General features: G+C 26.9%; 4 protein-coding genes across 4 annotated transcripts; all 4 read left to right on the top strand.

Moving 5' to 3' along the window:
- The first annotated feature begins 1,388 nt into the window (after positions 1 to 1,388).
- On the top strand, positions 1,389 to 3,697 carry LOC126857697 (odorant receptor 46a-like). The gene is made up of 5 exons (XM_050607367.1): positions 1,389 to 1,750; positions 2,027 to 2,362; positions 2,551 to 2,752; positions 3,090 to 3,245; positions 3,647 to 3,697. Exons 1-5 carry the CDS (start codon positions 1,389 to 1,391, stop codon positions 3,695 to 3,697), a joined length of 1,107 nt encoding a protein of 368 aa, XP_050463324.1.
- Positions 3,698 to 5,355: 1,658 nt separating this feature from the next.
- On the top strand, positions 5,356 to 17,925 carry LOC126857786 (uncharacterized). Its single transcript, XM_050607507.1, has 18 exons — positions 5,356 to 5,717; positions 6,173 to 6,508; positions 6,685 to 6,886; positions 7,281 to 7,436; positions 7,613 to 7,668; positions 8,583 to 8,619; positions 9,194 to 9,555; positions 9,843 to 10,181; positions 10,467 to 10,671; positions 10,810 to 10,965; positions 11,148 to 11,189; positions 12,654 to 12,718; positions 13,419 to 13,633; positions 15,800 to 16,163; positions 16,517 to 16,852; positions 17,212 to 17,413; positions 17,653 to 17,808; positions 17,878 to 17,925. The coding sequence occupies exons 1-18, from the start codon at positions 5,356 to 5,358 to the stop codon at positions 17,923 to 17,925; spliced, it is 3,639 nt and encodes a 1,212-aa protein (XP_050463464.1).
- A 656-nt stretch (positions 17,926 to 18,581) lies between these two features.
- Positions 18,582 to 19,703, top strand: LOC126857785 (uncharacterized). Its single transcript, XM_050607506.1, has 2 exons — positions 18,582 to 18,643; positions 19,247 to 19,703. Exons 1-2 carry the CDS (start codon positions 18,582 to 18,584, stop codon positions 19,701 to 19,703), a joined length of 519 nt encoding a protein of 172 aa, XP_050463463.1.
- A 921-nt stretch (positions 19,704 to 20,624) lies between these two features.
- LOC126857784 (odorant receptor 22c-like) lies at positions 20,625 to 21,799 on the top strand. The gene is made up of 4 exons (XM_050607505.1): positions 20,625 to 20,635; positions 20,985 to 21,186; positions 21,366 to 21,521; positions 21,752 to 21,799. The coding sequence occupies exons 1-4, from the start codon at positions 20,625 to 20,627 to the stop codon at positions 21,797 to 21,799; spliced, it is 417 nt and encodes a 138-aa protein (XP_050463462.1).
- The last annotated feature ends 1,526 nt before the right edge of the window (positions 21,800 to 23,325 follow it).

Raw genomic sequence — 23,325 nt, 5'->3', positions numbered from 1 at the left:
CACGATTATTTTATAAAAATATTATTTTATATATAGGAATATATAATTGCAATTTTAATAATAAAAATTATATATGGAGGGAGAAGTAGAATTGTAACTGTATTCGTTAAAAAATCGTGGATTTATAGATATTTCACGATTATTATTTTAGAAAATTTATTGTACAATTATTCGTTTATTGTATTGATTATTATTCGTTTAAGAATAATATCGCGCTTTTAGAATTTTATTCGAAAAAGTGGTATTGATAACTTTTTTATACATGTCTTAACACAGACATGTCTTAACACAGACAAAAAAATTAATTAAGCGAATTATATATATTTAGTTGACATATATTTAAATATAATTTTATAATTAAAACTAGCAATAATCGAGTAGTTTGGATGGATGAATAAAAGCGAATTAAATATAAACATTTCTTTAAATCTTTCTTTCTCTCTTTGTCACTCTCATTTTTTTTTTTTTTTTAATTACATTTTATATACTTTAAACACATTCTTTATTTACGTGTTATGGTAATAATCAAATAATTGTTTAATAGAGAGCTTAATATTTTGCAAAATTATTTTATTATATTGTATAGGCCTAGCTTATAATTATAAAATCTTATTGATTATATATATCCATGCACTTTGAATTATTTTAATAGAAATTGTAAGAATCAATATAGGAGAAAGAAAGATTTAATGCAATGTGACATGAAATTGTTAAAAAAATATTCTTATTCAAAAGAGAGAGTATATTTTGCCTATATGATTATTAAAATGACTTACATAAGTGGCTGTTTAATATTTAAACGTTTCCTCTTTTATTTCCTCCACGCTCCGCCTTGAAGGGACATGCGTTCAGAAACTGTCATTGAAAACATTGCAGCTGTACGCTGCATTTTTGATTCATGGGAATATTGCGCAAAAGACGTTGTTGCAAAATGAATATTGAAACTAATAATTACGAGGGGAAAGCTGAGCGAAAATATCACCCGAAGAAAAAAGAGCAGCGAAGATATAAACTTTCATCAGTCGTTATGTAAGGGTCGTATTGCGCGTTATACTTTTTTAAATTTACGTATCAAGAATTTTGACTATAATATCATTCATATTATTCTTTTATTTAAGATTGTTTAAATAATATCTCCTTAATAAAAATTTATATGTATACATATATTGTATATATTATCTCATATATAGTTTATAATTAATTAAAATCATAAAATATAAAAATATAAAAATATGAAAATTGTTTATTAGTATATAATATGTGTAACACACATGTATAGACAATCACTGATTATATTTTTGCAAGATGAATTAAATTGTTGCATTTAATACAATTAATAATAACATACTACGCAGAGTACAATTGATTATTTTACGAAAAATTTGATGATGCAAGTACTGGAATTTACCTTTAAAGTGTTGACAATATGCGGTTGTTGGAGACCGGAATCGTGGACGTCGATGTATAAGCGCATAATATATCGAGTTTACACAGTTTTAGTAATTTTCTTAGTAAATAGTTTCACACTGTCGCAATTTATGGATATAATTCTTATCGCAGACAATACCGACGATATTTCTGATAATTTTTGCATAATGCTCCCTATGTTTATTTCCTGTTACAAAATGCTTAGTCTATTGGTAAATCATAAAACCATTGTCAAACTGACTGATATTTTGACAAAGGAACCGTGCAAAGCATCGAGACCAAATGAAATAAAAATTTACTATAAATTCGATAAAGGCATACAGTAAGTATACTTAACAAACAATAATCATTACAATATTGACTGTTTGCTAAAAATAATCGTTGTAATGAGTTATAAAAATTTTCTGAATTTTACAATTTTTATATTTTTATATACTAGTCTTTTCCATTTATTTTATTTTAATAAGATTTTATTAATAAAATTTTCTCTCTTTGGTTTAATAAAATTTAATAATCTTTTTCTTAATTTTGAAAATATTATTGCAATTTTCGAAAAAAAAAAAGTACGGAGAAACATAAATTTGCAGTCACTTTACAGAGTTAACACTTTTCATTATGCAACTCTGGGCTTAGTGGCATGCGCCACTATTACGTTCATATCTTTGTTGACGGATTTCGGTGAAAGAAAATTAACGTACAGAGCATGGATGCCGTTCGAATATTCATCTACATCCGTATTTTATATATTATACGCTCATCAATTAATATGTTTAAATATAGCTGCTCTGTTGAACGTTGCTTGCGACGGTCTCATTTGCGGATTATTAGTGCACATTTGTTGTCAATTTGAAATCTTGGCGTATCGTTTGAGAAAAATCATGCTTTATTCAGATACTCTTCGTAATTGCGTGCGACAACATTGCAATATTTTCAGGTTAGTATAATACCATGTTTATGATACATGATAATATTTTATTTAGAATGATATATCAAGGCATGTAGAAAATAATATATAATAATTAGTTTTAGCGTGATATAATTAAAAATAAATAAGAGAGACATTCTATTTATTTCTCTACTTCAGAGGTAGAAAAATTATTTATTATCAATTTTTTTCTTTAGATTAGCTTTTATTGTTAATGCGACATTTAGAATGGTCATTACTATACAATTTCTAATGAGTATGTTAGTGGTATGCTTCAATCTCTATCAATTAACGCAATTGAAAATAGGCCCAAGATATATTCGATTAGCAATGCTCATGTCTTGCATGCTGACACAAATTTTCGTTTACTGCTGGTATGGCAACGAAGTCAAATTAAAGGTGCAAGTGCTTAATATATATTTATATTTATATTAACATATTAAATGTACAAAATACAAAAAAAAATTAATTTAAATTTTTCTATATTTTTTTAAATTAGAATGTTTGCAGAAAAATCGATATTTATATTTGTAAGCCTTAGATCGTTATTTTAATTTTTCTTAATTTTTTTAATTGGTTTATAAGACTGATTATAGCTGATAGACTTAAAATGTAATAAGACATATGTATGAACATATTTTTTATAAAAATTTTTTATAAAAACTTATATATAGATATGTATATATTTATATAAGTAAATATTTATAAGCAAAATATTCTATACATATTCAAATAGAGTCGCCAGTTCGTTGATGACATTTTTCAAATTGAATGGTTAGAGATGAACGAAAATTTAAAAAAATCATTAATATTAATAATGAAACGTACAGCAATACCTATCGAAATTACCAGCGCCTATACTATCTCTATGAATCTTGATTCTTTTATGGGTGTAAGTACAAAAATATTAGCTGTATGATTAAAGCTGATTATATCAACGCACTTTAGATTCGATTTTGCATAAAATTGACGATTTATATTTATAATAATATAATGTGTTAATCAGTTTGGAAAAAAAGGTTAAACAAAGAAAAATATTTAAAAGTAAAACATTATTGTATTCATTGTATTGTACATTTATTATATTCAAAATAATTATATTAATTGTATCAAATACAAAAAAATTTATTTAATTTAAATTTAAAATTTAATTATATTAAGGCTAATAAAGAGAAATATTGTGTAAAAATGTCACATTTTATATTTATTTTTATCGAATTTTATCATTATACTAAATCATCAAATATACTAATGTATAAATATAAATTGAGATTACATCTATATTTGTTGTAGATACTTAAAACGTCATATTCGGCTTACAATTTGCTTGTGCAAATGGAATAATAGAATAAAAATAGATGTGTTTATATACTGACATTATTGTTTTATTCAGCTGTTAATATCATGAATATAACAATCAATTATAAATCACGTATAACAATGACTAAATAAATAAAAAATCAAATTAAACTATCTAAAATGCTATATTTTCCATTACATTAATCTATCCCATCAGAAAGTGTAATCATAATTATAAAAAAATTTCTTTAGCGTTTGTGTATAAAGAATGTTTTATAATCTCCATACAATACTTAATTATTAGCCTTCTAGAGGTAAAATGGAGTTAAAAATTCTAATACACAAATTTTGAGCAATAGTTTTTAAGTTATAAACGATCAAAGTTTGCCAATGATATCACGTAAAACTCGCGCGCTCAGGCTCTACACGTATACTGATCTGTCATCGATTATTGATTTTTTCAAAACAAGAAGACAGAAAATATTCTGTTTAAATATATATTACAAAATATTAAATATATTTATTATTTAATTAAATAAATAATTAATTTGGAATTTATGAAGCAGAATATTTTTTCACATTTTGAAGAGATGTCTTTAATAATAATGATGGCACGTACAATAATGTCTATTGAAATCATTATCATACTTTGTAGGTGTAAATATTAAATATGTGCGACAGATTTTACTAACATAATTCTAATTTCAAATGTGTGCATATATAAAATTAATATTATATTTTAATAAAAATGTATTAAAATAATTAAAAACAGATGCAACAGTGATTAAATTTAATATAACTGATTTAATTATCAAATTTAATTAGATCAAGTTAATTTAAATATACTTACATTATAACAATAAAAAATTAAAATATTGCAAATTTCACTTGTTTTTGCATGTCATAATCGGATAGATATTAATATATCGATGCATACGTTTAAATTAGAATTAACTTTTTTGATTTATTGTAGGTACTTAAGATATCATACTCGGCTTGTAACTTATTTCAACAAATGAATGAGTAATGCAGAATAAAAGTCGTATTATGTAGAAATTAAGTATTATAGAAGTATAATTTATCTCTATCAATATTTGATAAAGATAGATTATAGAGCTAGTTATTCAATATTTAATGATTTTGCTTTATATTTTCTCCGCTCTGATTCTAGAAGGCATTGTTAAAGATATAATTACGCTATATGAATTTTGCTACTGAGTTGCATATTCGACTCATGAAAAAATTATTTGGCGAGAAGTACATTGCGAAGAATAGGGTTGCAAAATGAATAATAAAATTACCAGCTATGGTGGGCGGGATTGTGGCCAAGAATACCCACATCTAATAAATTCTATCCGCAAAGCTATAGACTGCGAATACTCAGTCTCCCTAAAGATTTTGTTACGTATTGTGTGCTTATCGATTATTATCCCGTCAAGCATTTCTTAGTTATAATTTAATTAAACTTATATAACAAAAATGTTTCTTTATAATTAATTAGAAGCTTTTTTAGCTAATATGGGATTTAAATAATATATATGAAAATAAAAATAGAAGCAATGCTGCTAATGACATTTTCCCAAAATATGTATAATTGATGCTATTTCAATTTAATTAAAAAACTTACAAGAAGTTATCAATTTTTGATGACAGACGTATGTAGCGTGATTCACAAAACAATATCGAGAATAATCTTTTAAAAAATGCGTATCCTTGATTTTACTTTTAAACTCCTAACAATATTTGGATGCTGGCGACCGGATTCTTGGACGTCGCTATATAAACGCATAATGTATTATATATATTCAGGCATAATGATTTTATTACTAAATACTTTTATGTTATCGCAATTAATGGACATAATTCTGGTTGTGGATAATGCCGACGATTTTTCTGATAACTTTTTTGTATTTGTTCCTATGGTTATTACTTGCTCTAAATTGTTCATTTTACTGTTAAGTCGTAAAAGAATTGTTATGTTGATTAATATATTGATGGAAAAACCATGCAGACCGTCGACATCGAGTGAAATGAAGATTCTTTATAAATTTGATAAAAGTATACAGTAAGTATTAGCAAATAATAATTATCGTAATGTGGTATTCTGTCATTGATTATAAATTATAATATTATAAAATTTTTCTAAATTGTATTAATTGTATTTATTAAATGTTTTTTATGAATTATATCAAGCATCAATTCTTATATTTTTGTTAAATTATAAATTAATAAATATAAGATTGGTTTAAATATCTAAATATAATAATCTTAATGTATTTTCTTTTTTATATTTTTTTCATATCTTTTGTGAAATGAAGACAAACAAAAACATATCATCAAAGTTAAACTGTTGAATTAATAAAATAATATAAATTAATAATATAAATTAATAATATAATATAAAAGAATAATATAAATTAAAAAATATATATATAAAATTTCAAGATTCATTTCAAGATCATTTTGAGATTATTGGGAAATCATGTTTATCATATGTATATACCTGTAATTATTTTACAGAACTAATACTCGGCGTTATGCATGTCTTGCACTGATAACAGGCTTATTTATAGTGTTGACATCTTCATCTATAAATTTCAAAAAAAGAAAATTAACGTACAGAGCATGGTTCCCTTTTGATTACTCATCGACGATATTATTTTTTCTGCTATACATTCATCAACTGATAAGCTTATTAGCCGCAGGTTTCTTAAATATTGCTTGCGATACTCTCATTTGTGGATTATTGGTCCACATTTGCTGTCAAATCGAGATTTTGTCTTATCGTTTGAAAAAAATTATATTTTATTCAGACATTTTTCGCGAGTGCATACACCAACATTACCATATCTTCAGGTTGGTTTTAATAATTTCGCAAATTTTTTGGTGTTTTATTTAATATGTTGTTAAAATAATTAGTGTATATTACTATAGAAAGATATGCAATAATTATTTTCATATGGTAATATTTGATGCATTAGTTTTACATGATCAAAATAAATTTTTATAAAAGCAAGATTATTAACTTTTAGACTTGCTTTTATTGTAAATGCGAAATTTAGGCTAACTTTTACCATTCAATTTACCCTAAGTATGTTGGTGATATGCTTCAGTCTTTATCAATTAAGTAACACAACAGCAAAAGCCAAATACGTTGAAATGATATTGTACATGACTTGCATGTTAACACAAATCTTCTTCTACTGCTGGTACGGAAACGAAGTAAAGTTAAAGGTACAGGTCTTCCATTTTTATATAAAATAATATTTTTAATATATTTCAATATTATATATTTCTTATAAAATAGTTATATATATATATATATATATATATATATATATATATATATATATATTACTTATTATAATCATATAAATATAATGCAAAATATAAATATTCAAGCTTTTATTTTTTGGCCATGTACAATATATAACAATAATACAAGTATTATAAAAATGTTTACGTTTTTAAATAATATCTTGTATTAATTTAATAGAATTTTCCTTCACAGTAAAATTCTGATAAAATATTTATTGTTAAAATACATTAATAATTAAGACGTGTCACAATAATACAAATATCTTTCCTGTACAAGCAATCGATAAATATGTTTTGTACATTTTAGTAGAGTCGTCAATTGATCGATGAAATTTTCAATATGGAATGGCTAACATTGGACAAAAATGTGAAAAAATCTCTAATAATAATAATGATGCGAGCAGTTTTTCCTATTCAAATTACCAGTGCCTACATTATTCCCATGAATCTCGATTCTTTCATGGGCGTTAGTATCAAAAATTTTGCCAATTACTGTCATATACGCTTAAATTAGCTTTGCATTTTAACAAAAATTTAAAAATCAAAAATATTTTATTAAGTCTAAGAAAATTACACACACACACATATATATAAGCAATACATGCGCGCGACACAATATATAAATATTTATATTAACTCTAGTTACTTAAGACGTCATACTCTACTTACAATTTACTTCAACAAATGCGGAAGACAGCGTAAAGAAAATAAATGCTCCATCCACATTATAAAATTAAACCTAGAAAACTGCGCAAAAAGGAGAAAAAGTCATCAAGAAATATTTGATGCAGTTAATATCGATAAATAATATCTCACATTATTAGAAGAACGTAGTTATTAGTGTTATTAGAAAAACGAAGAAAAATTATTTATATACACGATACATGCGTTATTTATTTTATTAACATTTTATTTATGTTAGAAAAGCTTATATTGTATAAGTTTTTACTTATCCTGTCTTTTATGACACTTTGCACTTGTATTGTAAATCGAAACGTTTCTTATGGGTCAGAAGTCGCAATGTCTTAAATCGATACAGAGAAAAGAGGAGAACTGTGCAGCGACCATTTAATAACACGCAAAACAGCAATGATAGATTTTTAAGGGAAGTATAATAACGAGTTGCTTAAGATTTCATGAAGATAAAGTAACCGATGATATTTAGTTCTTTCAGTTCCTATCATATTCGTCTCTAGAAACGATATTATCATGGAAATAAAAGTTAAATTTTCGAAGACTTACAATGGAAGTATTTTTACGGGATCAATAATGCAAGTCCTATATTATAATAATGATGTAATAATATAGATAAAGGAATATAGGGAGAATAGAAAAAGAAGAAGATTTTTGAAATGCTACAAACATTCTATGCGACTATCAATCATCCGTAAGTCATCTTACTATTTGTTTCTCAATTTATTTTAAAGATCGTGTTCTATATTGCAGCAATTTAATATTCGTAAAAAATTTCTTTTTAGCAATTATAAATAAAAAAATTTAGATAAAATTATAGATATAAAAATCACGAATTAAAATTTGGGATCGTAATATATGATAAGGCATATACAATGATATAAAAGTAAATTAATATAATAATCTTTCTCTATTTTAGGCAATTACAGCTCAGTCTTTTTAATGGAATATTAACTGTGAATATGCTATTCCATCAAAAGTAAAATATGTACATTAACTGTTTATATACTTATATACAGGGTGTCCGGCGACAATCGCATCACCCGTCGTGTGCAGGTAGAGCTGAGAAGAGAAGTCCTGTACTATTTTTTTCAATAACGTTTAATAAAAGAGTTATTATTGAGTTAAATCTGACAATTCAGCGCCGACCTTCAGCTGGACGCACGTCAATGAGCCGCGCGCCTAGCATGTGTGCGTGAGCGTTCAGCTGTCACAGCGTTTCACTGACGTGCATCTGGCTAAAGATCGGCGATGATTGGCCAGACTTTACTCAATAATAACTCTCTTATTAGGCGTTATAATAAAAAATGCTACAGGGCTTTTCTCCTCAGCTTTATTTGCATACGACGGGTGATGCGATTGACGCCGGACACCCTGTATGTAATAATTAATATTGTGTTTCTCTATAACTACAAATTTACAGATTATTATAATAATGACTATATATGTATATATATATATATATATTTTTTTTTTCTTATATAACCAATACATTTTCTCGTTTCTAAATGTATTTAGCATACTTAAAAGATGCATGTTCTACAATTTACTTTTAAAATTTTGACAATTGTTGGATGTTGGCGACCGGAGTCATGGTCATCACTGAGTATGCATATAGTATATGACGCGTATACAGTTTTTATGATTATATTACTGTATACATTTTTGGTATCTCAATTTTTGGACATTATTTGGAATGTCGATAATGCCGAAGAGTTCACTGAAAATTTCTACGCTACATTGGCGTCGGTCGTCTCGTGCTCCAAAATACTCAGTCTCTTAGTAAATCGGAATAATATCAATACGTTAACCAACATACTTGTCGAAGAACCGTATAGACCGTTAGACATCGACGAAATGAAAATTCAATTTAAATTTGACAGACTCATATAGTAAGTGTTACTGCATAAGAATACAGATTAACTTCAAAAAAAAATTAATTTCTCTTTAACATAAAAAAAAATCTTCCTTTTTAAATTAAAATAAAATCTCTATAATATTATTATAGAAGAAACAAGTATATGTATTTTATATAACAAAACAAAATTTCTTTGACATGTGGTATAATTATAAGAAATTTTATATTACGGACAGACTTTTCTTTGATAACGTGTCATTAAATATTAAGAGTTTAATTATTCAAATGAGCGTTACACATCTCCACAGCATCATTTTGCAGCACCAACACAGTTTGCTATACGATTTTGGTAGAAACGACTTGTGTATGCATCACCATGACGTCTTTACTGACAGAATTTAGAAAAAGGAGCTTGACGTATCGAGCATGGCTACCATATGATTACAATTCATCTACTATCGTGTTTTGTCTCACATACGCTCATCAACTTATTAGCTTAACAGCCGGCTCGCTCGTCAACGTGGCCTGCGACAGTCTTATTTGTGGATTATTAGTGCAAATTTGCTGTCAGATCGAGATTTTGGAATATCGACTCAGCAAAATATCCAATAATCATAATAATCTTCGCGACTGTGTATGTCACCATAACTATATATTAAAGTTAGTTATTTTATTAATTAGAAAACATCTTTGTAGATGTGTGTGTGTGTGTGTGCAATTTATTAAAAAATTTGTTTCCTTTATTTTTATATATTTGCATATTTATATATATATATATATATATATATATATATATATATTATTTATATTTTTTATTTTTAAATATAAAACTTTTTTATTTATATACTTTAATTTAATAATTTTTTTATATGTACATTTTTAAATATAAAATTTTTTTGGTGGAAAAGTGTTTAGTAAAGATCACAGTTTAACGTTTTATTGCAGATATGCATTCAGATTGAACAATAAGTTCAGAATGACTATCGCTATGCAATTCATCGTAAGTACGTTGGTGGTATGCTCCAATTTGTATCAGATGACGAAATCATCAACTGTAAATGCTAGTTATCTTCCCTTACTATTGTATATGTCTTGTATGTTAACACAAATTTTTATTTATTGTTGGTACGGAAACGAAGTAAAGTTAAAGGTGCGCGTAATCATTGTTTTATATATTTGCTTTCAAATCACAAAGTAATATTCATGCAGATCAATATAATGAACCTTTGTATAAAAAAAAAACAAATTTAAAAAATTGAATAATTTTAATAAGACTTTTTAAAAATAGAGCACTCAACTAATGTACAATATTTTTGGAATGAATTGGCTATCACTGGACAGAAATCTTAAAGAAAGTCTATTAATCATTATGAATCGCGCAATAATACCAATAGAATTTACGAGTGCTTATGTTCTTTCCATGAATCTTGATTCTTTCGTTGGGGTTAGTAAACAGATTTATTTATATATAATTTTCAAATTTTTCCTTAATGTGTGAAAATATGTTTTTATTTTTTTTTTCACAAAATATAATAATATAAATTATTAAACATTAAAAAATAAGGAAATGTACAATTGTTAGGATTATAAGATGAGATATAACGCACGAATATATTTTTGTTGCAGTTACTTAAGACGTCATACTCGGTTTATAATTTATTAAAACAAGTGTAGAAATATTGTAAGCAAAAAATCAATAAAATAGAGACGAATTATTACAATGCTTTCTGGGTTTTTTTTGGCTAATTACTAGATTTCATAATTAATATTTGTGTAATATATATATATATATATATATATATATATATATATATATATATATATATATATATAATATAATAATATATAACACTATACATATTAATGTATAATTATATATATTAATATATAATATGTTATTAATAAACAAAAATTAGGTACAACATATTCAATATTAGAAACGGAATTGACTAAAATATAAAGATGAATAACAGTTATAGCTAGATAAAAATTATAGTTACAGCAATGCTAAATATTTACTGATTGAATAAATTGATGAATTACTTGTATATACACACACATTTTTATAGAAGTAAAACGTAACTTATTGTTCCAGCGGGACTTTAGTATCCTGTATTTTTCTCGATACGTTATTTATATCGTAATATTCAATTGTCGCATAAAATTTGCATTTAAAAATTGGTCTCGTATTGTAGCATGAAAGAAAGGAGAAATAACATTACGACTTTGATATAATGATAATTATATAGTTGCGAAACGCGGAGGGGAAGCTAGACGAACAATAGTCGTGACATGTGGCTATAGACATTCTGAGGTTGGTCGAAGTTTCGCGAAATAGGTTTACGATATTATTGATAGAAAAGCAACAAAGGAAGCAGAGTGCTTCGTATGCGTATTTTATATATAACAAGGTATGGAGTTTTTAATTCTGATATTCATGGCATTATAATTACGATTCAATACTGTTTATGATTATACGTGGAATCTCTTATTTATCTATTCCATTTGAGATTATTTATATATATTATATTTTGTACATTTATCTGTGCATTGAAAATTGTATCAGAAATTTGAAATTAATTAAATGTAATTATAAAGCAAATATTGCGACGGTAATTTAACTTGGTAATTTTTGCTAGTTTTTTTTTAATAATTTTATTGGTCGAGAAAAAAATCTTTGAATTATTATTTAAATTAATGTGATTAAATATATTATTTATTAAATTATATTAAATAAAATAAAATTATATTAAATAAAATAAAAAATTCAATATATAATATATATTATCAATGTTTTGTTTGATTTAATCGAGGATGTAATTAAGAACTCGGAAGATGCAGGTTCTTGAATTTACATTAAAAGTTCTTATGGTTGCGGGATGCTGGCCGCCAAGTTCTTGGACATCATTCTATAAACGTACTGTATATAACATATATACAGTTTTTATAACATTATTGTTATTCACCTTTATGTTGTCTCAACTTATGGATATCATTTTGAACATCGATAATACCGACGATTTTACGGATACTTTCTACATCATGCTCGCCATGGTCATGTCTATTTGTAAAATGCTCGGTCTCTTGATAAATCGCAAGAATATAGAGACATTAACTAATACCCTTATTCAGAAACCGTTTATGTCGCTGGAAGCGGACGAAATAGAAATTCGACACAGATTCGAGAAGACAATACAGTGGGTATCTAATATATCATTTTCTTTCTGCAAATATATATAAAATGTTAAAAAAAATTCTTTGTGACAATAATGAAATTAGAACTCATAGCGAGGAAAAATGTTCATAACGAAACGCTCAGTCATTTTATAGAACCAATACTTTATGGTACACGATCCTGATCGAGACGACGTGTGCGTGCACCGTGCTGACGTCATTATTTACAAATTTTCGAAAAGGCAATCTAACGTATAGAGAGTGGACACCGAACAACTATTCCGAAAGGGTGTTTTGCGTGTTATACGCTCGCCAGTTAATAAGCTCGACGTTCGGGTCTCTGGTGAATGTAGCCTGCGACACTCTGATCTGTGGCTTACTGATGCATGTGTGTTGTCAAATCGAGATACTCGAGTGTCGGTTGAAAAAGATATCGCTCGGTCGGAATAATATGCGTGAATGTGTACATCAACATAACAGTATATTTAAGTTAGATTTTTTTTTAAATACAATCTCGCAAATTGTGTAAATTAAGAATAGAAATATTATAAAAAGCAGGACTTACGTGGTCGTTCTTTTAAATGATATGACGAATATATTATTATTAATTATCTATATATATTGGCATTAATTATATATTGGCATTAATTATCTTCAAAATGGAAAACTTGCACAAATATTTTTAGATAAACATGTTTTTCTCAAGATACTTTCCTTTTGCAGTTTCGCGCTTATGGTAGACAAGAAATTCAAGATGATTATTGGCATTCAATTTGTAGTGAGCACACTAGTGGTTTGCTCCAACTTATATCAATTGGCGAAGATAACGTTGAGCGCGCAAGCTTTTCCATTGATATTATATACATGCTCCATGTTGACGCAGATTCTTATCTATTGTTGGTACGGGAACGAAGTTAAGCTGAAAGTACGACATATGAGTATATTCCTTATCATATATAATATTTAAAAATCTGTTAGACAAAAAAAAGACTAAAAAAAAAATTAATATATTTAACAAAAAACTCAAATTGAAATAAGAAAGAAAGCTGTAATTTTTTTTCGCAGAAATTGCATATAATATTTTAATTTATGCACATGTCAAATTTTTTATATAGAGCATTGAACTAGCTGCTAATATCTTTAAAATGAAATGGCTGACACTGGATCAAAGCGGAAAACGGAGTTTATTAATTATTATGAATCGCTCATTAGTACCTATTGAATTTTCTTGTGCATATATTCTCACGATGAATCTCGACTCTTTCGTAAGCGTTAGTATCTTAAATTATTGTGTCACGTAGATAGATCATAATTATCATCATTTTTAGAAAAATTAATGAAATACATATAAAATCTTTTTGATGCATATATTTTTAATTAAATTATATTAGATAGATTTATATAAAAAAAAAATTAATTTTTTTATAAAATATTTTCCTTTTTTGTTATGGTAGAAATAATTATAATATTAATATTTTATGAAAGAAAAAAAAAGATTAATCTAAAAAGAAAATTAAAAATATCGATCACTTTATTTCAGTTACTTAAAACATCATATTCAGCCTATAATATAATGCAGCAAATGCGTACAACATAAGTATAATGTTTAATTAAAGTAGAAAATATATTTTAAAATGGAAAATATATTTTAAAGTGGAAAATATAGTTTAAGTGGAAAATATAGTTTAAGTGGAAAATAGTGTAACGGTTAGCCATAGTATTTTCCAATTAAATTACATATAATGTTAATTAATGGTTAATTAATATTAATTACTTGAAAGTTTTATCAGTTATCATATAATATTATAATACAAATAAATAATAATTAATTAATATGCATGATTATTTTAACAATGTGATAACGAAACAAGAAAATTTGATCTAAATAATCGTGAGAGAAAAGTCAATATTTTCACAATATTTGTTTCTGAAATATTTAATATACCACAGTACATACAATTTATATAATATAATTATAGATATAGAAATAAATTATAATATTAAATTTTTTTTTCAAAACGTACATTCCATATCTAAGAAATATAAATAATTACATATAATCTAGAAAAGTTTTTACTTTATTTTAATATTACTTACAGAAACTCACAATACATATAAATTTGAATGTGATTCTCTCCAAAGATAATAAATAAAATGCATTTTTGTCCAATATGATATTTTGTTAACATTGAAATAGCGACTGAATATGTATCACCGGATATATATTCTTGACGCACTAGATTTACTCTATCTATATTGTATATATATTTCATGAATTCTTGGAATTGCTTGTATTCAGACAGAATTGCGTACAGATCGATATAAGGGACAGAATTAACAATGATAGTCGAACATAAAACGCAATTGATGACAGTAACAAACTCCGTATTTTCTAAGTATATATTACCTGCATCAAGATTTCATGGCGATCGTAATGCATAGTTTATCAAGACTTTAGTTGTCCATAGGCTTTTCCTTACTTCTCTTTTTTACATTTTAATATTATATCGTTGGGTATCATGTAAAGCCAGTGAAAGAAAAGGAACACATAGCTATGCATATTATTTGATAAGGTTATTGTATTACCAATCGAAATATATTGCAAGAGTTCGGTATTACTATAATTATACGTCTATCCACGAAGAGTAAAGTTAGACGAGCAACTGAGTAAAGAACATCGCTATAGACATTGTGAGATTCTTCGGAATTTCGTAAAATTGTTTTAAAAAATATCGGTCTATATACAAGATCTATGAGACTTTGATATCTATCATATATGATTTTTTTGATATTATTGCACACAATATAACAATTAAATTATATTTATTTGACATCTTGTTTATTGAATTGAAATAAAAATAAAATCTAAATTTTCAACGGAGTGCAATATTTTTATATAATAATAATTATAACGTTAAAAGCTGCATTTTTTAATAATGTGAAATTTTTCAAAGCAATAAATTTATATAGATCTACAATATTTAAAAATTTCATGTATTGTTTTGTCTTTTATAATTTTTATAGCGTATGAATTATAGAAATACAATATAAAGCATTATAGGCATTTAATTTAATACAAGAAAAATCGAGTAAGAAATTATAAGAAATGCAAGTCATGCAAGTTCCATTGAAAATTCTTACGGTGGCGGGATGTTGGCCACCAATCTCCTGGTCCTCGCTATGCAAACAAACAGTATACAACGCATATACAATTTTCATAAGTTTATTACTGTTCACCTTTATGCTGCCGCAACTCTTGGATATTATTCTGAATGTTAAAAATCCCGATGATTTCACGGATACTCTTTACATAATGCTGGCTCTGGTGATCGCTTGCGGCAAGATGCTTAGTCTGCTAATGAATCGCAAAAATATCGAAATGTTAACAAATGCGTTAATCGAGAAACCATTTGGTCCATTGGAATCGGATGAGATCGAGATTCGACAAAAATTTGACAACATCATACAGTAAGTAACTGAAAGATTTGATGCATTTAAATGCTATGTGTTTATTTTTATTATTATTATTATTTTATCAAAGAAATACATTTTAATTTTTTAATGTATTTTATGACTGCATCAATTTCGTAATAAATTTGACATGTACTTAGAATCAATAAATAATATGGCAAAAAGAAATACAAAACATGATATTTTTAATAAAAGAAAAATAATATTAAATAAAAATAATAATAAAGTAATAAAAATATTTTTTTTTTGCTATTGAAATAAATAAGAATATATTTCTTCTTGCTTTAATTAAAGGAAAATACAAAGCAAAATCGTCGCGAATTATTTCAGCCCCTACAGTCATTTTACAGGACCAATACTATATGCTATACTATCATGATCGAGACGACGTGTGCGTGTATGACTCTAACATCCTTATTTACGGATTTCCGGAAAGGAGATTTAGCATACAGGGAGTGGATACCATATGAGTATTCATCCGGTATAATGTATTATATTATTTACTTTCGTCAATTAATAAGCCTGACGGCTGCATCCATCGTGAACGTTGCCTGCGACTGTCTGATCTGCGGATTGTTGTTGCATATTTATTGTCAGATAGAGATCTTGGAATGTCGGTTGAAGAAATGCTTACGCGATCGGGGCAATTTGAGTGAATGTGTACAGCAACACGACCGTATTTATAAGTCAGTTTTTTTATACAGTATATTTTAAATATATAATTTAATTACGCGGCGCATAATTTAAATACTTTTGGATATTAAAATATAATAATATTAAAAAATATTTTAACTGTTTTATAGCATTTATTTTTTAAATTATTATATTGTTATGAAATATAATGTGCATTTCTTAAAAAAGTATAGCAAGTCGGAATTGATTAAGATTATTATAAAATTAAAACATGAACTGTATAAACAATAGATTAATATATTTTTAAAATAATACTCTAATTTAATCAATTATTACTTATATCTTATCGTAAGTTTTGCAATAATATAATAATTAAAAAAATTAATTATTATATGATATTTTTTTTTCGTAGATTTGCATACATGGTAAATAAAAAATTCAGGACTATAATTGCCGTCCAGTTCACAGTGAGCATGCTAGTGGTGTGCTCCAATTTGTATCAATTGGCGAAGACGACGTTAAACGCGGAATATATTCCATTAATGCTGTATACATTTTGTATGGCTTTTCAAATTCTTATTTATTGTTGGTACGGGAACGAAGTAAGACTAAAGGTATTGATTAAATGCATAATCGCGTAAGCATTGAGAATATTTTGTCAAGGTATTTATGTGTGCAATAGAAAAATTGTAAAAGATTAAAGATTTATAATAAAAATACGAACTAATTTTTAAAACGTTACATAATGTTGCATATATGATAATTAAATTAATTTTTTATAGATATAAAGCCAAAAAACTTTGCACTGTATGTATTATTCCGATTTATGTTTATCTAACAATTTCCCTTGCAGAGCATTCAATTTTCCGATGAGATTTTTGGAATGGATTGGATAAAGCTAGACAAGAAAATGAAAGAGAGTCTTATAATGATTATGAATCGGTCTTTGAGGCCCATCGAATTTTCTAGCGTACATATTATTACAGTGAATCTAGACTCTTTTGTAAAGGTCAGAAATAAATTTACTTTTATGTAATAGTTTTTAATAATGTTATTTAAAAATTGACATCTCTTCCAGTTGCTTAAGACATCGTACTCGGCGTATAATATACTTCAGCATATGTAGAAAAAAATAATAATGTTTTTAAAGATAGAGACAGAGAGAGAGAGAGAGAGAGAGAGAAAGGAAAAGAGAAATAAAGAAAAAGTAGTATCCGAAATGTGAGCATACAGAACGTGTCGAAAAATATTAAATAATAAATGTAAAATACCTGCGATGATGGAGTTGTAGTTTCTTGCGCGATTGCATACATATATATAATCTATCTATATATATAATCTATATATATATATATATATATATATATATATATATATATATATAATATAAATAAAAAATATTATTAGTTTGTATTTTTCATATGATGTCTTTTATTTATATTTTTTATCAAAATGCTTTGATTGCTTAAAAATCGAAGTGATAACTGCGATTAAATGTATGTTGACCTTAAGTATAGCTAGATTTTATTTGTATTTAATACGATATTAATACAACATACATTAAAAAATACATTTCTAAAAAAATCAAAAATTAGAATGAATTATTAATAAAATAGAATTCCGCAGATATGAACAAGTATCAGGAACTGCAATGCTTTTTGTCATGACGGTTATAAAAATATGAATACATTTTTTTTTTAAGTATGTTTATTAGACATTCATTATATACAGATATGTCTTTCTATTTGTGCTTATCTTGTCTTAGTAAATGTGGAAATCAATATGAGGAGCAGAATAGATTGCGACTTGCAGCAGTACAAGATAATACTGAGCAAATATTTTCAGTAAAAGAGAAATAAAATAATTTTTAGCAGATATGTTACCTTCATTAAGATTGCATGGAGACAAACGATCGACAGCGATCTATAAGCCATACAGGAATGCGTTCGTCTTCTATCATATTTCGCGATATATTTCCCTCTTTCGCATCGAGTATTGCATTATACATTATTGTCGCATGAAATCTACATTCAACAAAAATTTCTTCCGACATGTCAATCTGAAATAAAAATGTTCTCTCAATAAATGCAATATTGCTAATTTCTATATTACGATAATGACATAACAATCAAATAGGGAATATGGACTGTAAAATGTTGTCTTAGGATTTCTATAGACACTGTCTATAGAAATTCTAAGATGGCCAGTCTTGTATAAAATACTGTTCGTTATAATTCATCACGCGACTGAAACTTGTTTATACTATTTTTTACAAAACCTTTCTCAATTCATTGTGTGACATGATTTTCTTTGACAAGTCACAGCAAATTTTCGTTCTTTTTCATAGCTTTTAAATGACAATGTATTTTACGTTACTGATGTGAATAGAAAAGATCAGTTTCTCACAACTTTATAGAAAGATTTCCTTTCTTTGTATCTGGCATCAGTCACTTTAGGCAAATGTTAATTTCCGATGATACTGGCGTTCAGAAGAAACTTGGCGTTACTCGGCACGATAAAGCCGAAGATAGAGCTAAAATGGATTTGTTAAAGATCACTCTTGTATTTTTGACATTCGCCGGATGCTGGCGACCAGTGTCATGGACGTCTTTGTACAAGTACAGACTCTACGATATTTACACGATAATACTGATGCTTTTATTGTACACATTCGCGATTTCCCAATTCATGGACATTGTGTTAAACGGCGGCAATCCCGAGGAATTTACTAGCGTTTTATACATAATGATGACTGTCTGTGTCGCTTCTTTTAAGATATCCAATATATTCATGAATCGTAGAAATGTAGTGGAGATTATTAATACTCTCACCGACAAACCGTTTAAACCGATGGTAACCGGCGAAATAAAAATTCGCCAAAATTTCGACAAAATGATACAGTAAGTATTATTTAATTACATTTTTATATATAAAATTATTAAGATACATATTTTTTAATTTATATATATATATAACAATCAAAAAAAATTGTCGGAAAAAATAGCAATGTGTCAATGAACTGTCAATTAAATCCTCGAAATAAATGTTGATTACATTCTTGGAACAAACGAAATGAGAGTGATCGGATTTCTCTAATAGATTTCAAAATATATTTTATGATCTGATTATTGATGATATTATTTTAGGAACAACACGTTATACTGTTTCGTTCTGGTCGGATCGACATGTGTATGTATAGCTCTGACTTCTCTGTTCACAAACTTCAGAAGAGGAAACCTAACGTACAAGGCATGGTTGCCGTTCAATTATACGTCCCCCGTGTTATTCTCCCTCACGTATGCTCATCAACTGATGAGCATGGCAACGTGCGCCTTGGTCAACCTCGCTTGCGATTGCTTCATCTGCGGGCTCCTGCTGCACATTTGCTGCCAGATCGAGATATTGGAACACCGGCTGAACAACAAGTCACATACTCGGAAAACCTTGCGTGACTGCGTACGTCACCACGACCTTATATTTGAGTTAGTTTCGTAAGCGGTTTGAGCTTTATGAATCATAGGCAAAGATCATGCTAATTCATATGGGACCTATTTTAACTTATTTTTTTTTTTTTTTTGATATTTAAAATGATCTTATATTAATTATTACATTTTTAATATTATTTATAATTTAATTTTTTAATGAACAGTATTTTCTGCAATTAAATTAATTCTTAATAAATTAATATTAATTCTTGGGATTAATTCTCTTGGAAAATATTTTTTTTATTATTAGTGTAACGGGAAAATTGTGAATGAAAAAATAGAGAATGCTTAACACATTGTTTATTTTTTAAATAAATTTTTTAATTTTTAAATATACAGAATGTCCGACAAGTAAGTGATCAAACAAAAAGTGAAAGTAGATTGGGTCAAATTGAGTTGAAAAGTTATGAACAATTTTTTTTGTATAACGCTTAATAAAGGAGTTATTATTGAATAAAGTCTAGTCGCTGATCCTTAACTGGGCGCATGTCGGTGAGCCGCGCGTCTGGTAGTGTACGTGAGCGATCAGCTATTTACGGCGGCGTACCACTACCAATCTATCTTCATCAATCTTTCTTTCACTTATTGGACACTCTGTATATTTCCGACAAAAAAAAAAGTGAAAAATACTTTGTTACCATATATGCAGATAGTTCATGATTATTTTTTTGCAAAATACAGTTTATTTACTAAATTGCAGCTTCGCCTCCGTGGTAAACGAAAGATTCGCAAAAATAATTGCTATTCAATTCATAACGAGCACACTAGTGGTATGTTCCAATTTGTATCAACTGGCCCAATCAACACTGAGCGCAGAATATCTTCCACTAGTATTATATACAATCTGTATGCTGATAGAAATTTTCATCTATTGTTGGTTTGGAAATGAAGTCAAATTAAAGGTATACGCACACAATCACACACAAACAAATATATATATATATATATACATACAATATATACACACATATATAAGAATTATTGAAATATTTAACAAAAGAAAATTTCAATAATTTTTTGAAAGGTCTTATAGGTCAATATAGTAAATAAGTATTGTCTTGTCATTTTCTTATATTTATAGAGTCTCCAATTGACCGATTGTATTTTTGAAATGAATTGGTCAAAATTGAATAATAGCTTCAAAAAAACTCTTTTAATGATTATGAATCGAGCAACAATACCTATCGAGTTTACTAGCGCCTATCTGTTTTCCATGAATCTTGAATCTTTTGTAGGGGTTAGTATTGAGAAAATTTATAATCTTCGTAGCCGATTATGTTCATGAAACATTGCTTATATTATTTTTCTTTTTTCTCCTTCAACACACATATGCATTTAACAATAATAATTAGAGATTTTAAGTTTTAATTTATATTGCATTTATATTGCTAAGAAAATTTATTTTGTGACTCTAAAAAATATTTTCTTTTTTTTTAGAATAATTCTAAATATATTTATTTATTGCAGATACTTAGAACATCGTATTCTGTTTACACGTTGTTACAACAGCTATAAAATCAATATAAAAAAAATGACGTATAAATGCGCAATATATGCTAAATATATAAATAGTATTTAAAATGTATTAATAAGCAAATTAAAATTAATAATGTACCTGTGAAAAAAATAGTTTATCATAAAATTATACGGAATTACAAATAATATAATAAAACCCTACATTTTTTAAATATTTTATATATTAGTTATGAAGTATTATGTGTCGTAAAGATCACGTATGATAGAGCAGATTATCCGATCTATTTGCTCCAAATATTATTTATGTGTTATTATTAATATTGTAGAAACGCTTACAACCAATTAAAAGTATATAAAGGTTTCTAGAAGAAAAAAGCCAAATAATATCAGATTGAGGTAAAGTAAAGTCACACAGCGACAGTAATGACTAAAACATTTTGCAATGAATGTGCACATACGACGTACGTATTAAGATTGTATATGTTTGAATTCTCATCTTTGAATTCTGTTTACAGCCTACATCATAATATACAATATGTATAGATTGGATTTTTACAGAAAGATGCAAGTTTGCATTGGAAAATACTCGCTTCTAGCTCGAGAATAATGCTACAGTATTAAAAGTTAGGCGCGCTTATTTTTTATTTCTTGCACAAAAATATATCACTATATAAAATACAAAATAGCATTCATACACTTTTTTTGATAACTATATCTTTTTATTTTTAAATGCAGAATGATTAGAAGAAAGACGTGAAAAAAAATCATATGGATTAAAAGACGAGAGTGTGGTTGGATCACTGTACCTACGGACACATAATGTCATAAGAAGTCGAGAATTATTAAGTCTTCATTTTTCTTCTCTTTATCATTCTTATCATTCTTTTTAGCAATATATTGTACGATAAAATCCGTTTATATTATAGAACCTAAAATTATCATGCATGTTTTATTGCAATTTTTCATGCGAAACTCTCGTATGATATTTCTTTGTCTCTATTGTGCGTAAGAACGGATAATGACCGCGTTAAGTTCTAGGTAGAGATAATAATAAATAAAATATTTCGCGTCGTATATCGTGAAGTGACATATATATATATGTCACTGTATATAGAGATAATTCGCATCTCGTGCTTTATTGATTGAATACTTTCCTTCGGAGAATTTTTCTTTCGTTTTCACTGTATTATAATATTATTTTTTATATAAATGTTATATGAATATAGAGTACACGAAAGTTACATGGCAAAGTAATCTTTTCAGTTAATTGACGTCAAGATTATTTTAGAGACAATTACTGTCAATATTAGAAAGATAGGTAGATATGCGGCAGAGAAAAGAGAAAATATCGCCGATGAAAAAACTGCCTGAATAGCATCACAAGTCTATAGACAGTTCCAAGTGCCTCCCCTTCTGAGGCCATTATGCTTATCTGATCTCACTTTCCGTGCAACGGAAATTCTGTCAGTTTAAAATTTTTTCTTAAAATCGATACATATACATTGTTTAAAGATTACCAAAATTATACAAAAAATATTACCAGAATTTATAATACACGTTTTACA

The sequence above is a fragment of the Cataglyphis hispanica genome, chromosome 22 (assembly GCF_021464435.1).
Source record: "Cataglyphis hispanica isolate Lineage 1 chromosome 22, ULB_Chis1_1.0, whole genome shotgun sequence".
In the NCBI taxonomy this organism is placed as follows: domain Eukaryota; kingdom Metazoa; phylum Arthropoda; class Insecta; order Hymenoptera; family Formicidae; genus Cataglyphis; species Cataglyphis hispanica.
This window is presented reverse-complemented; position numbering and strand designations above follow the sequence as displayed.

Coding starts and splice junctions, on each gene's coding strand:
- LOC126857697 (XM_050607367.1), top strand. CDS start 1,389: ATGCAAGTACTGGAATTTACCTTTAAAGTGTTGACAATATGCGGTTGT. Junction 2,363..2,550: donor CAACATTGCAATATTTTCAG/GTTAGTATAATA, acceptor TTTTTTCTTTAG/ATTAGCTTTTATTGTTAATG. Junction 3,246..3,646: donor ATCTTGATTCTTTTATGGGT/GTAAGTACAAAA, acceptor TATTTGTTGTAG/ATACTTAAAACGTCATATTC.
- LOC126857786 (XM_050607507.1), top strand. CDS start 5,356: ATGCGTATCCTTGATTTTACTTTTAAACTCCTAACAATATTTGGATGC. Junction 6,887..7,280: donor GAAACGAAGTAAAGTTAAAG/GTACAGGTCTTC, acceptor ACATTTTAGTAG/AGTCGTCAATTGATCGATGA. Junction 9,556..9,842: donor AAATTTGACAGACTCATATA/GTAAGTGTTACT, acceptor ATCATTTTGCAG/CACCAACACAGTTTGCTATA.
- LOC126857785 (XM_050607506.1), top strand. CDS start 18,582: ATGAGGAGCAGAATAGATTGCGACTTGCAGCAGTACAAGATAATACTG. Junction 18,644..19,246: donor ATACTGAGCAAATATTTTCA/GTAAAAGAGAAA, acceptor ATCTGGCATCAG/TCACTTTAGGCAAATGTTAA.
- LOC126857784 (XM_050607505.1), top strand. Junction 21,187..21,365: donor GAAATGAAGTCAAATTAAAG/GTATACGCACAC, acceptor TTATATTTATAG/AGTCTCCAATTGACCGATTG. Junction 21,522..21,751: donor ATCTTGAATCTTTTGTAGGG/GTTAGTATTGAG, acceptor TATTTATTGCAG/ATACTTAGAACATCGTATTC.